The 15,130-nt window shown below is 48.8% G+C and overlaps 1 protein-coding gene across 1 annotated transcript in view; it reads left to right on the top strand.

Moving 5' to 3' along the window:
• The window catches only part of LOC125281939 (dual oxidase 1-like), a 383,795-nt gene that overhangs the window by 91,885 nt on the left and 276,780 nt on the right, over positions 1–15,130 (top strand). Inside the window, 4 exon segments of the mRNA XM_057313042.1 lie at positions 5,264–5,367; positions 6,543–6,617; positions 8,152–8,272; positions 13,108–13,161. Of these exon segments, the coding sequence (XP_057169025.1) occupies positions 5,264–5,367; positions 6,543–6,617; positions 8,152–8,272; positions 13,108–13,161 (354 nt within the window).

Below are 15,130 nucleotides of genomic sequence, written 5' to 3' on the forward strand. Positions count from 1 at the left end.
CCTTGTGGCAATGTCCCGTGAGGCCACTAATGTCTCTTGGCCCCATATATATGGGGCACTGCATTTTCGGAGCTGCACCCAGGAGATCATTGATGAGCTGGTCTGTGACTTTAACTATTCCAACTCCCTAGACAAGTGTCAGGTGCACCAGACCACCCAGGATCAGTGCTGCCTGAGGTGAGAATGGGAAGAGGGTTCTCCACACCCAGGGCCCCCACACAAATATGGGGACAGACCTAGGGCCCTCCTATAGTGTTTCCACATGAGTGTCCCTCAGGCCCAACCACAAAGTAATCCCAACATCTACACCTCCACCACCAGCTATGGGATAAGGTAGGAAGACTCTTCACATATATGGGAATGGTAGAGAATATAATTAATGTTTTTTTGCAGTTTAGGGGCGTAGGTTATTTTGTTTTGTTGTGTTTTATCTTACTTTTCCCGAAGCCATGAGTGTCTTTGTACTGTTTTTATTATTTTCCCTACTCACCCAGGTATCCTGTGTAGAACCCAGCTCCACTGTCCTTGGAGAACTTGTCTAAGGCCTTATAAATCCTCACACTAAATAGGGTGATTGAACATAAAAGGAATGGTGGGATGAAGTCATTCTATATGTTTCTCTATAACGCGTCATTTCTCAGAGTACATCAAATCATTGTAGGTCCACCAGGTCACAAGCTGTGTCCTTATATGTCTTTTTGGACCTCCGTAAAGGAGGTCGTCAGCCACAGTAATTCAGCCTTTCAAGGCTGGTGGAACTTGACATGATTCAATTCTGTTGCCATTTCAGCAATGCTGCAAGGAACACTTAAGTGTCTTAACAAACTTTTTTTAGCTGCTAGATCTGCCAGAACATAGAACCACAGATTGGGTGGAAGGCCTCTGATGCCTCCTGGCCCAGGTAGCTGGCTCTATCTTTTCAGAGTTCCACCCAGGACATCTTTGATGAGCTGCTCCAAGGGTTCAGCTACTTCATCTCCTTTGACAAGCAGCAGGTGCATCAGGCCACCAACAACATCCAGTGCTGGTCTGGGGTGAGAATGGGTCCAAATTCATGTCCTATCTCAGGACCCACAGATGATCAGGGCAAGGCCAGAACCCACACTAGAAACAATTGGCTCCCCTGTGGCCTGCCAAGGAGGGTGGTTTCCCCTGAACCTTTCTCCCCATGTCAGGAACAGACCAGGCCTCATCAGCATGGGAGGAATGCCATGCATTCCATGCTCTGGACAGTTCTCAGGCCCAACGTCTATGATCTCAAGCAGCGTTGGAGATGCTAAGCTTCTGCTTTCTCCTGTCTGCAGTAGGGATGTTTACCGATGACTTAAAGGCATAGAGTTCTTAATAAAGGCTATTAAAAGAGAGAAATGCTATTGTTGCTCAACTAACAAAATGGGTTAAAGGGAACAATGGTTTATCATTTCACCCCTAAAGCCAATTGCACCTTTAAGCCTAGAGCCCTTTTCTGGGCGGGCCTTCAAGTCCCTTTTCTTGCACAAGTTCCCGAAGCGTTGGGAGTCTCTGGTCTGAACGCCAGACCCTGATCTTCCTGGTGGTTCATGGAGTTGAAGCTGAGTACACTGCGCTCCCCCCCCCCCCCTGTCTTTCTGGTGGGGAAAAAGAATTAATCCTGTCCCTGGACGAGGCCTGCACGATGCTGATGCTCAGAGAAGGCACAGTGGAGCATTTCGTACGCTCCCTGGTACCATTCTTCCCAGATATAAACATATCAAATATCACAATTTTCTGCATAATACCATGTGTTCACTTCACCCCAACAGGTCCTGGGCCAGCAGTTCAACAGGTGAATGCCCACCCCAGGCACAGCACAGGAGTGAGACTCCCACCTACTAGCTGTATGTCTTGGGAATGTCACTGTACCTCTCTGAGCTTCACTTTCCTCTTCTGAAAAATGGGGTGGTAAGAGGCTGAATCTCATAGGGTTACTGTAGGAAATCATGGGAGAAAACACGGCACGGGCTTATCTGGGGCCTGGCTCTGTAGAAAAGGCTGCTGAACATGCTGGGCATCTTCATGTTTAGTAGTTCTCGCTCTCCAGTGAAGAAGCTCTCAACCTCAACCCTCACAGGCCTGTGGCCCTTCTGGGTTTACAAAAGCAAATGGAAAGCTCATAGTTTTCCTGTTTGCAAAGGACTTCTGAGATTCCATCTAGTTGGTCCTGGCACTGGTCCTTTATGTGACCAGATTAGGGAGTCACTGGGGGCAGGCAGAGCCGCCCAAGGTCCACTCAGTATTTGGAAAGTACTGGTTAGGAGTCATTCATTCAATAATATGTATTAGGCATGTAGTAATGCAGGCACTTTCCAGTCACTAAGATAACTCAGTCGACAAAGTAGATACAATGTCTGGGTCTCAATTTTAGTCAGAGGGTCAGATAGTCACTCTACACATCATAAGCACCCATGTCCATAGTTCATTAGATGTGACATCTTCATGGCCTACTCTAGGTGTGAATAGATCCACCCGTGTTTGTACCATTATGATGGACTATAACAAGTAAAAACACGGTCTTTGGGTCCAGAAGGAAAGACTGCTGCCTCCACAGAGCAGGGTGGGAGATACAGGGGTTGTGGCTGGGGAGGGACTTTCAGAGCCATAGATCTCACAGATCTCTTGGTTTCCATGGGAGGGCTGAATTTGGGGGGCTTCCTGAAGAAGCAAATGAGTCAAAAAGAGCTATGGATGGGCCTTCAAGCCCTCTGGGAAGCAGAGCACAATCTGGGCTGAGCTGGTGCCTAAAACATCCACCCCTTTGATGGTCTCATCTTGCTCTGCCTGCCCCTTTCCGTATCCACCTCTGCTGACCACAACTGGGGCCAATAATAGAAGCTGTGGTGAGCAGACCACTCACAAATCTGCCTCAAACTTAAGCCCTGATACTGGTCTGCATGGAAGACGGAGTAGACTAGACCTATGGCCGTGAAGAGTGTAAGTGGAAAAACCACTCATTCAGGTTTTCTGGATGAGCAAACCACTGCAAAGACAGCTACAGAGGGGTTGGAAGTGGCCTGGGGCCATCTTCTGGGACCCACACAGAAAGAACGGTGCTGTGGGAGTAGCATGTGGAATGAAAGGCCAGGCCTCTGACTGTGCTCCACATATGACTTGAGGTAAAGCGGGGGGGGGGGGGGGCTCTGTACATCTGAAGTGCCATGACTGGGACCTGAAAAACCATGCCCCCATTCTCCTGCTGCAGCGGGAACTTCTGGAGCCTGTAGAGGCAGAGGGTAAGGGAGATTGCAGTTTGGGAAGGCTATCTGGAATGGGGCTCATGGATTGGAAATTCATTGGATATATTTTTTTAATATTTTCTTATTATGTTATGTTAGTCGCCATACAGTACATCCCAAGTTTTTGATGTAAAGTTCCATGATTCATTACTTGCGTATAACACCCAGTGCACCATGCAATACGTGCCCTCCTTAAGGCCATGGTATATGTCCTGTTTTTGGAAAGGCACATGGAAAGTCAGTTATGTGGATGAACCTTTCTCTTTAACCTGCTCCAGTGCCAGCTCCAGGGCTCCTTCCAGTTGCAGAGCCAGAAAAAGGGCCTTCTATGGAGCTAGAGGCAACCCCAGCTCTGCATCGACCATCACCTGCAGTGTCAGAGCCAGCCTCCCCTCCATCAGCTGTTGCAGAACTGGAACACATGCTCCCATCATCTCCATGTGTGCCGGGTGCTGAGCTGCAGTCAGCTGGACCATCAGCTTTCCCAGGAATTTTCACTCCAGCTCTGACAATAGACATAGAGCCCACTGTGACCCCAGATGGTTCCTGCTGTGTCACCCCAAAGAACCAGCTGGGTGAGGAGAAGCCTGACCTCCTGGACTTCCCTTCCAGGCTTGTGACAGAGCAACTCACATATATGGATACGGTGAGCAGTTAGGCTCTCAGGGTGGGGCAGGGACAAGCGTTTCTTCTGCTGTAGGCTGCCTCACACCTGCCTTTCCCTGATGTGGACTCCTATGGTCTGGGACCAAATCTCAGCTCCACCACTTCCCAACCCTGTCAACCCATCAAGGTGCTTAGCCCCAAGCTTTCACTGTCCAGCTGCGGACTGTAGCGAGAGACCCTGATAAGCACTGATACGGAGGTACTAGGGAGAAGAAATGAGCCAGAATGGAGAGACCAATGGGCAGGCCCTGGTCCCGTGGGTGGAGGAGGGCAGCTCTCTGTGTTCAGTCAAGTCCATGGGTCGCCCACCCACTTGTTTTGGAGGCTGAGTACCCTCATCAATTACTAGGTATCTGATGTGTACTTAAGTGCAGGGCAGATAGATAAACCTGTGGTTGTAGCTATCATGTGAGAATGTGTATCTGAGAGGGGAGTAGAACCAGAGGGATGAATAGTTGGAGGGGAAGAGTCCCCCTTGGGAGGAGCCACCTTGAACAGCAGCGTGGAGCTTGGAGTTTGTGAGGATGATCAGGATGCAAATGCCCTCCTTCCTTCCCTCGTCTCTATTTGCTCCTGGGCCATCCTGTCCTGGGCCCCTCAGTGAAAAAGAATGGAGTGACATCCAGGGACTCCAACCAGGCTCAGGCCACATTCTCAGCTTTCTGAGCTCTAGCTCTGACCTGTGACCCCTATCTAGGACACTACTCTTGCATGTGAAATAGCTGGGTGAACAAACCTCCCCCTGTTCTCTAGGAGCTGTTCAAGAAGCTGCTGCCCCATCAGTGCCTGGGCTCCGTCTGGTCCAAGCGCAATAAGCCTGGCAGTGAGCACCTGGCACCCACAGTCCGGGCCACTGTCGCCCAGTTCAACGGTGTGGCCAAGTGTGTCATCACTACCTGCCTTGGCAACCCAAGCATGACAGCCCGGGACAGGGCCATGGTGGTGGAGCACTGGATCAAGGTGGCCAAGGTATGCAACGGGAAGCCCAGCTGAGGTGATCTCCTGCGTCTCGGGCACTGCTCTTCCCTTGATCAGGTCTCAGGGTGGAAGGCCCTGGTCTTTGCCCTAGGGACTGTGCAGTCCCTAGGCTCTTCCTTCCAGAGGCTGACTGTGACTTGCATGGCCCAATGTTGGGATGCTCTGTTCCTCCTTGACTTCTTCCTTGGAGTGAGGTAAAATCCTTTGTCTCTCAGCATTGGGACTCTTTGGGCCTTATATGTGCCCTTCGGCAGGTCCCTGGACATCTGCTTCATCCAGGAGGAGTGATTTAAACTGAGGGTGACTGAAGCTCTAGAGAAAATCAGCCTCCACTACCCACGTGACAGCTCATTCTCTTCCCTCCCCAGGCCTGTCAAATCCTGCAGAACTACTACTCCCTGAATGCCATCGTCTCGGCTCTGCAGACTGTCTCAATATACCACCCCAAGAAGACATGGGAGAACGTTTCCAGGTGAGACGGTCTCTCTGCATGGACGGACCAGGATGGATGAGGGATCTCCCAGAGGCCTGTCCTCTTCCCCCTCAGCCAGCTTGGACCTCCTGGGAAGCAGCAATCCCTGACTACAGGACCTGGGCTGGCAGGCGGGTCTCTCAGCCTCCCTGGAGAATAGGCCACCATGTCTCCTGCTTTAGAAATCAGTTTTCCTAAATGTTCCCCCACAAGGCTGAGCTGAATAAATATTTTCATGTGTTTACAACCACTAAACTCTGCCCAATTGAAACCAAAATTGACCAAAACAGAGCTGCTCAATTAATATGGGAATGGAGTCATAGGATGACCTACATCAGAGCTCTCTCCCATGTCCTACAAAGACCTTAGTGCTCAGAGGAACCCAGAGAAAACTGTTATCCAGGCAATTTGACACTTTGGGGTTCTCAAATAAAAGGGACTTGCACTCAATCCTGCCACATTAGTCCTCCAATCGTCCTGCCTCCTTTCCCTCTATTCAGGAAGTGCTTTCAAAACTTTAAAAAGCTGGGCACTGAAGACAACCCACAGAGCAGGAAACTAGTCATCAAGGTAGCATGGAAGGTGCAGGTCTGGAAAGAGAAGAAGGGTGTGAGGGAACAGGGTCCTGCATGGATGAAATAGGGAATGGCCTGAAGCATTCCTTGGAGAGGGGAAGCCTTTGGCATGAATGTGGTGACAGGCTGGGGTGAAGATTCCATTGGGGGTGGAACAACCAGGTGCTGCTCAACCAGATTCGCTAGCCTAGACACCCTGTCTCTCTATGTTAACAGCTAGTCCAGATGGACACCTGTACAAACCTTGAAAGCCCAGAGGACAGGGCTCTGCTCAGTGAAGGGGTTGGGATGGGTTGAGGGCCACAACAATAATGATAGTAATACGATACTGAGTCCTCAGGAGACGATGGGAGGTAGGTAGAATTCTCACTTTTCCTGATGAGAAGACAGGCTCAGGGAGGCCAGGCTGCAAGCTCAGGGTCACACATGGAGAATGTTGGAGCTGAGATTTTTCTAGAATCACTCATGGCATGCTTAAGGATAATGTTTATCAGTTATCAGCGGACTTAAGTCAGATGTCTAGGGTCTGAATTAAAAGATGGTGGGGGCAAGTGGACTGAGGGTGTTACGGTCTCAAGGATCTTGTCCTTGGCCCTACAGGAGCAACCATCTAATAAATCTGCCACCCTGGTGATGGCCCTCCAGAGAGCCCAGAAGAAGAGGCTGCAGAAGAAGGTGAGTGTGCCTGAGGCCCAGGGCCTCCAAAGTCAGAGGAGAGGGGCTTCTCCCTGAGGGCTGGAAGCCTCCAAATCAGTACAGTTGGGACTTCAACTCCAGCTCCACTTCCTGTTGCTTCTAAAATTCTTGTTTCAAAGTGACCAGCAGGAGGGTCTAGAAAGCTGGATCCAGAATGTGTTTCGGGATGGGGAGGAGCCCAGGACTATATACCCTGTGATTTTCTAAAAGCAGGCCCTGGAGGTGATTAGAAAGAGTATGATGTACTTGGAGGGTGAGGGGAAAGGGAATTGAGGGGAGACTGCTAAGGGTCCTAGGCTGCTCCATGTGGGAAACTGGGGTGGGCCAGGAGGCTGCAGCATTTTCAGGGGAGGGTCCCCATGGGCATCAGAGAGCAGGGACTCATCCCAACCCTACCGCTCATGACACAGGGTGTTGTCCCCTAACTTGGCACTTTCCTCACTGAATTGGTGATGCTGGATATTGCAATGGAGGACTATCTGGAGGTGGGTGAGCCTGAGGATTGTGGGGGAGGGACCAGAATCCGGAGGTTTGGGAACAGAGCGCCCCTGTACTGAGCCCTGAGCTCTCAGGACTCGGCAAACCTCCCCTCATGACAGCCTCACAGTTGCCCTTGTGAGCTGGGGTCTCTTGCCCATCTCAGTGATAAGTGAAGGGACGCTGCACTTAGGACACGGCTCCCGGTGCCGAAGACTGGTGAAGCAGCAGAGCTTCCTGAAGGCAAAGCTGCGTGAAGTCTGTCTGACTGGACCTCAGCCTCCCCTGGTGAGGTTGCCCGTGGGGGGAGAATGAAGTCAGGACCCTCCACATCAGCAAGCACCTCAGTAGCCGCAGCAGCCCCTTCCTGCCTGAGGCTTCGGCCTCCCCTACTGTCTTCCGAGAGGGTAGTGCTACAGGGTCCCGATCTGTAGCCAGTCCATCTGCCCCGTGTCCTTTCTCTGGACCCCAGAGCCTTGCCTAGATCCCAGTCCCATTATCAGTGTTTGCAGAGCCCACAAATGTGTCTTGGCCTTAGCGCAGCATTAGAAGGTGTGGGTGTAAGGTGCTAGTAATAACCAGGGGGCTCCTTCTGATGGACTTTGGCTCTCTGCTTTCCAAAGATGTGAGATCAACCACCAGAAAAAGAATAAGGTTGTGTGTCACTTCCTGTAGGAAAGGGTAGGGAGTAGGCCTCAGAGATGTCCCTGGGAAGAACATTGCTTGGCTCCATCCCCTCCGTCTCACGTTTACTGGGATAGTTTGATAATAAAGAAGTGGAAGACCCATCTAGTTAGTAAGTGGGGATAGAGGAATGCCATCAAGGATAGCTTCCCGTAGGAAGGGCTATTTATACTCACCTCTGAGAACAGGTTGGGATTGGATGAATCTGCAGGCAGGAGGGTGGCCATGTGTGCCAGGACCCGGGACAGTTCCCCTCTCCCATTGCTCAACCCTCACCAGGCCCTGCAGCTACCCCCCCCCCCCCCCCCCGCCCCAGGCTCCCTATACATCCTGTGCTTCTCTCTCTGCTCAGGAATACCAAGTCATGACGGACATCATGCTGCTCCAGGTGGCTGCCAAGAATTACACCCTAGAGCCCGAGGATCCTTTTTGGGCCTGGTTCCAGGCTATGGAGTCTCTCAGTGAGGTGAGAGGTGAGGCCCATCAGGAGCTGGGTCGGTGAGGTTCGGGGTGGACTCTTTCTGCTGGCCACTCCTGGGATCCTCCTTCCCTGGGCAGCCTCAGGCCTTGTTGCCGGGGCGCCTGACTCCAGCTGTGGGCAAGCACTGGCAGGGACTCTTAAATGGAAGCTCCTGGGCAACTCACAGGTGTCCCTCTGTCCTTAGCTACACCCTGTCCTGCCAGCTGGAGTCCCGGTCCTAGCTGGTCAGTAGCACTCAAGAAGGAGAAGAACTGGCCGCAGTCAACCTCAGGGCTGAGCAAGTGTCCAGTGGCCCTGCAGGGATTCCTCAGCAGCTGGGGATTTGCGGTGCATCCGCCCCATGTGCTCCACATCCCTTCCTCCCATCTATTTAGTTATTTGACGGGGGGCAATATTTATTCTCTTAAATAGTAAGTGGTAAATTCAAATATTATTATATTAAAGCCCTTTTTTCTTTTAGAGCCCGAGAGTGTGGTTTGTTCTTTTACTTCCTACAGTAACGTAGAAGATATAGACTCTCATATTCATTCCTGAACTAAGGAATCTTAAAGCGTCATCAGCTATTGTATGTGGGAGGAAGGAGAAGAGCCAGTCCTCCTCCCTAGCTACTGGAGGGTACCCCCAAATCCCCTTTACTCAGAGGACAGGTTCATTTCAGTACAATAAATTTGGGCAAACAGCAAAGGCAGCCCCTCAGAACTCCTGAGATTTAGAGGTTGAAGGTACTTCCACAGAAATAGCAACAACCACTGAAAGTGGGAGTCTTTAAGAGTCACACTCCCCAGAACTGCTTCCTGTCCAGGACAGGAGCCGCTTTTTTCCACTATAAAGGAAGGTGGACTATTTCCTGCTTCCTTTGTTGACGTGGTGTTCTTGTTTTGTTTTTGTTTTGACCCAGTATCGAGAACTTGTAGTTTTCTAGTTCAATCTCTGGAATTGCACCAGCACTAAGTGGGGAAAAACATGTAAAGAGATCAAATCCTGCATGTGGAAGGGACAAAGCCAGAGGAAGGTAATTTGCAAATAGTCTGAGGGCAGGCAGGACTTGCCATCCTCAGTCTCCCTCTAAGGGCTCCAGGTTCACCATTTACTGAGACTGGAATCCTTCTGGGATCCTTGTCAATGATCTCTGGATTCCTATTCCTGCTTGTTTTGTGTATGGGAAAAAGACGGGAGGTGTACTTTAAGGCCACAGCTAAGCCTGGTTTATTCACATCTATGCTGACCTATGAGCTAGGATTTTCAGCATTCCTGCATTTCCTTACGCAGTTCTTTTTAAGGCAGAAATTCCCTCAAGGCCCCCGCATCTTGGTCAGATACATGGTAGCCACTTTTCCCTGGCTCGGACCTGATGGATCAGGGACTGGTTCTCTTGTGACAGGATAATTGTCCATATCCTTGACCAGAAAAATCCCTCTCTCCTTGCAGGTCAAGGTGATTTTAAGTCCATGTTGTTCTGAAGTCCATGGTCTCAAACATTCACCAGTTTACACATCCGGTCTCAGTTCACACGCTTACACTGGCTTGTCCGAAATTGCTAACTGAGGTTGACTCCTTAGATCCTGGAGACCCTGAGATAGCTCTGCTCTTTTCAGCAGTCTTGTGCTTAGATTATGTCATGGGGTGTATGAACTTCTCCAGTCAGGAGCTTTGAAAGATGATGAATGAGAGGGGAGGATTCAGGGGGTTTCATCAAGGAAATGCCACCAAAGAGATGACCAGAGTAATCAAATGGCAATAAATACAGTCTTATCAATAATTACTTTTTTTAATGTTTTTTTTTTTTTTTTTATGTTAGTCACCATACAGTACATCCCTGGTTTCTGATGTAAAGTCTGATGACTCATTAGTTGCGTATAACACCCAGTGCACCATGCAATACGTGCCCTCCTTTTACCCATCACCGGTCTATCCCATTCCCCCAACCCCCTCCCCTCTGAAGCCCTCAACTTGTTTCTCAGAGTCCATAGTCTCTCATGCTTCATTCCCCCTTCTGTTTACCCCCTTTCTTTATCCCTTTCTTCTCCTACCAATCTTCCTAGTTCTTATGTTCCATAGATGAGAGAAACCATATGATAATTGTCTTTCTCTGCTTGACTTATTTCCCTTAGCATTATCTCCTTCAGTGCTGTCCATGTTGCAGCAAATGTTGAGAAATCATTCTTTTTGATAGCTGAGTAGTATTCCATTGTATATATGGACATCTGCTTAATCCAGTCATCTGTTGAAGGGCATCTCGGCTCCTTCCACGATTTAGCTATTGTGGACATTGCTGCTATGAACATTGGGGTGCATGTGGCCCTTCTCTTCATTATGTCTGTATCTTTGAGTGTTTACCCTGTTTAGATGGATTATTTCACATAAATTAGATTCCACTTAGCTAGAAAGCCAAAAGCTCTGTTTTTCACTCCCTTCCTGCTCCTCTCTTTTGCCTTCATTCATACACCAAGGAGGATGGGACATCAGCAGCTCACCTTGCCTCTTAATCACATCCATACCCTCTTGCCCCATGTCCACATCAATCAGAGCTCCCTGAGTAATTTCTGAGCAGCACCATCGGTGTCCTGACAGTTACTCCATGTCCCCCAGACCCCCTGGAGTGCCCATTGGAGGACCTTTCCAGTGACAAGGCAGAGAAAGGGGTCCCATCTCTCCCCCAGGTAAGCTTGACTTCGTCCAAAATAGAAACCTTGCTTCATTTCTTTGTTTTGGGGCCCCTGACTCAACCACTGGTTCCCATCAGGTTTCTTAGAGAGAACAAAAGACTTGTACCAGCAGTGTTTAGGATGATGCCATCCTCATAGTGTTTTGCATTTTTTTAATTGCAGATGAATTCAACAGGAAATAAAAGCATTCCATTTTTTTATAATCACTCATTGAGAAATAATCTACGTGATGAAAAAGGTGGGGCTTTCTTGTCTGCTTTGGTCTGGAGAGCCACCCTGATTCTGGGTTCTTGCTAGGAATGAAGGTTGAGTGTGTAGTGGGAGAAACCAACTGTCCAGTAAAGAACTATGACCATGTTCTACAGGCCCCAGAACAACTAGGTCATTTAGGTTGTGTGGTTTATGTGTGAGGGCTAAGGGGTGTCTATGTGGTGTCAATGTAAATGTGATTGTATTGAGTATGTGTGTGTTTCCTCAGGAGGTATTTCCCATTTACACAGAACAATGCAATGTCAACTTTGCAAAATAATCTCCTCACCACTGAACACTTCACATACAATCCCGAATTCCTCCATCACCACAACTGTGCCTGGAAGTTTGTTGAATGTTCCCTTCCTCAGATGGAGATAGAGCAGAAAAGACTGTCCCAGGTCTTGACCTCCTAAGGAGGAAAGTCAAAGTGTGGACCTAGGCCTGTATCCCCGTTGCTGATGCTCTGTGCTACTGATCTGCACTTATCACTCAGCTACGGGATCGTTAGTCACAGAGCAGGGGGGTTTCAGCATCCGTGTACACTCCCAAAGTACTGAAGTGTACACATGTCCCAAACACTGACCACGTTATAAGGTGGCCTCAATGGTCACATAACCCAGAACAACTATAGATGGATTTAACAGCCAGCTCTGGCATAGTCATTAGAGTGAAACTCACATAGAAAGTCCACATGCTCCTGGTCAGTCCACTGATTCTGAGAGCTAAGAGGCCCCATGTAGGACAGTGCAGGCCAACAGCTGTCATAGCTGAGGTCATTGCTTGTACATGGCCCAGAGCAGTTAAGAATCAGGACGATAATTTAATGTAATTTATGACATCACCATACCATGAGAAATGCTCAAATCCTGTAAGTCCATACCCAAGGTACAGTGGCAAATAGGAATTTAAAGTAAAACTTGGCTTTTAGCTTGGTGCCCATCACCCTTGTTGCAAATCTCCTAAACAGCTGGGTTAGGGAGTGTCAGTGTTCACTCCATGCCTCCTTTACTTTCCCCATTGTGCAATCTTGGCACCCTTGTCACAGATCATTTATCTATGTACGTGTGAGTTTATTTGGGGGCTCTCTGCTCTGTTCCACTGGTCTATCGGCCTGTTTTTATACTAGTACCATTCTGTTTGATTACCGTAGCTTTGTAATATGCTTTAAAGTCAGGAAGTGTGGGGACTCCATCTTTGTTCTTCATTCTCAAGATTGTTTTGGTTATTAGGGGTCCTTTGTGGTTCCATAAATATTTTAGGGTTTGTTTGTTTGTTTCTATGCAGTGACATTGGGATTTCTGTAAGTCGCTTCCTCTAGGACCTGGTGGTTGACCTTACTGTTTAGTGTCCCAGAGTCTTAAGTTGTGCCTGTCATGTGTGCATGAGCCCAGAAATGCCTATACATGAATGATCAGATCAGGCCAGCAAACTACAACCAAGAAACAACCAGCGGAGGGCAAGTGACCTCTTTTTCATCTTTGGATTCTAGAACTGTGCTCTCCAGGGTGCTAGCCTCTAGCCACATGTGTCTGCTTATAATTAATTTTACACCAACATTCAGCGAATTAAAATAACACCACATTGCTCACTCACACTAGCTACATTTCAAATGTGCGCATACTAATTTGAATCTCAGGTGGTAAGTTTGGAGGTAAGAGCTGCAATGTGCCTGTAGAACTGAGAGTGTGAAAGCTGATTCATTCAGCATCTCTGTCTCATTCGAAGGTTTGTAACTGTGATCAATTCTTGTTGAAGGGCTCTGACTCCACCAAGTATAGAGAACTTCTGAGAACCCACAGGAAATATCAGGTTGATGCCGTATGACCCACACAGCCTCAACTAGAGGAGGAGGAAAGGGTGAGCCCCTCTAATTGATGTGTTTCTATATATCATATTTGGGTGTCTATAGATTTTCTTGTGGAGAGCATTCAAGATTCCAGCAGTGAGGAGGATGACTCTCCAGGTAGGGAACAACACTCAGGTAGGAAGCAATGCAAGAGGGTTCCGGGTACAGTTGGGTTGCACCTGCTGCTCTGGAGACTGAGGAAGGTGGATAGGAAAGCAGAAGGGGTAGGGAAATATATGTACAAGTCTAATTTGTTCATTTCATATTTTAATGACATATTAGTAAGAGGAATGGAGTCCATAGGCATCAGGTGTGCTGTGTTTGCAATCATTTTTGCTTTCCTATTTAAAAATTCTTTCCCATGGGGGCGCCTGGGTGGCACAGCGGTTAAGCGTCTGCCTTCGGCTCAGGGCGTGATCCCGGCGTTATGGGATCGAGCCCCACATCAGGCTGCTCTGCTATGAGCCTGCTTCTTCCTCTCCCACTCCCCCTGCTTGTGTTCCCTCTCTCGCTGGCGGTCTCTATCTCTGTCGAATAAATAAATAAAATCTTTAAAAAAAAAAAAATTCTTTCCCCTGAAACCTGTACTTCCTTCTCTTTCCCACTGCCAGATGTCAAAGCTTAGGTTCTGTTTCATTAGCACCTCTTGGGATTTTGGTATCTTTCTTGTTATTAACCTTGATGGATGTAATCCTGTGCGACCCAACAGACACTTGAATCTGGATACAAAGTTCTAGCATGAGCCAGGAGGTAGATGAGAGGTCAACTCTCTCCCTTTTAACGTACAGGACTAGTAACATTATGTTCCTGTCCTGTTTGCTCCTCCTTAAAGGCCACTTCCATAGCTAGGTGAGTTGAAGAACCTTTCCTCTGCAATTATGCATATGCTCCAATGTCCTTTAGCTCATCCCAGCCTCCATACCTCACCCAAGTCTGAACTGTGAATGTGCTTCCATCTGAAAGAGGCCCATGTGCAGCTGCCCTGGAGACCCTCCATGGCCGGCAGGGATTCTAGAGGACTGTATGAGGAGCTGCTGGGCCCATTTCACACACCAGCTTTTACAGCCCTGCTGACCTGGTCACCTGGCATTGGCCACAGGACACGACCTCTCTCTGGACAGCAGGGCAGGGAGTCGGTGCTCCTCTCAGAACCCACTGCCTCAGCCACACATTGGCCCTGCCCCCCACACCTTGGTCATGCCTACCCCAGGCCTGCCCAAAGCCCACCCTCCCAGTCCTTCCAAGGTTCAGGGCAAACTGTGGCAGGTACTGTGTGTTTATGTGATCGCATCAGCTGTAGAGCCCCTGTTGCCCCACGTATAGACTAAGGGAATTTAGACAAGTTAGCTTACTTCTGATTTCATGTTCATGCTCTCTAGGGGGCTAGGAAACCTATGGGATTTTTTGAGAACGATCTTCAAGTAACTGCAATTACCCCAGGCACAGGACAGGTAGTATGTGGAACTCATTGCCATTCTCTCCCATAGGGCCCAACAAAACCCCAGTCCCATTACAGGTGCCCCCTGGGTTTGGATGGATTGGTTAATTGATCAATTGATTGATGAGGGAGGTTGGCAGTGTACCCATGATCATTCCTCCGGTGTCCCCATATTTTAAAATAACATGGCTGGTAGAGGCTGACACGGAGAAGGACGATGAACACTAAATAGTGGAGAGAAGTGGAAGGGGAGTACTGAGTCATGAGTACTGAGGAAGGCAACATCACACACAGAAATGCATGCGGATAGTGACTGCCTTCTTGTAAGGACAAGATGACACAGGAGTTCATTCATGGTCACAGTTATGAAATTTGAAGGCTGGAAAAAATATGTTGCAGATCACAGAGACCCATTCCCTCATTGCAGAGGTGAAGACAGAGTCATCCCCAGGTCGGCCTTTATCCTGCCAGGAGCAGTGGGTCCAAGTTCTCACCCCAACCCTGACTGTCCCCGTCCTTTCCCAAGGCTTCCTCCTCCCCACTCCTACAATTATCCATGCACAGGATTACATGCAGGGAGCAAAACTGTGCATGCAATTTATTTCCTCTTTCCTCTCTTTTCACTTTGTTTTTGCTATCTATAAGCTC

The sequence above is a fragment of the Ursus arctos genome, unplaced genomic scaffold (genome assembly GCF_023065955.2).
Source record: "Ursus arctos isolate Adak ecotype North America unplaced genomic scaffold, UrsArc2.0 scaffold_16, whole genome shotgun sequence".
Taxonomy (NCBI): Eukaryota; Metazoa; Chordata; class Mammalia; order Carnivora; family Ursidae; genus Ursus; species Ursus arctos.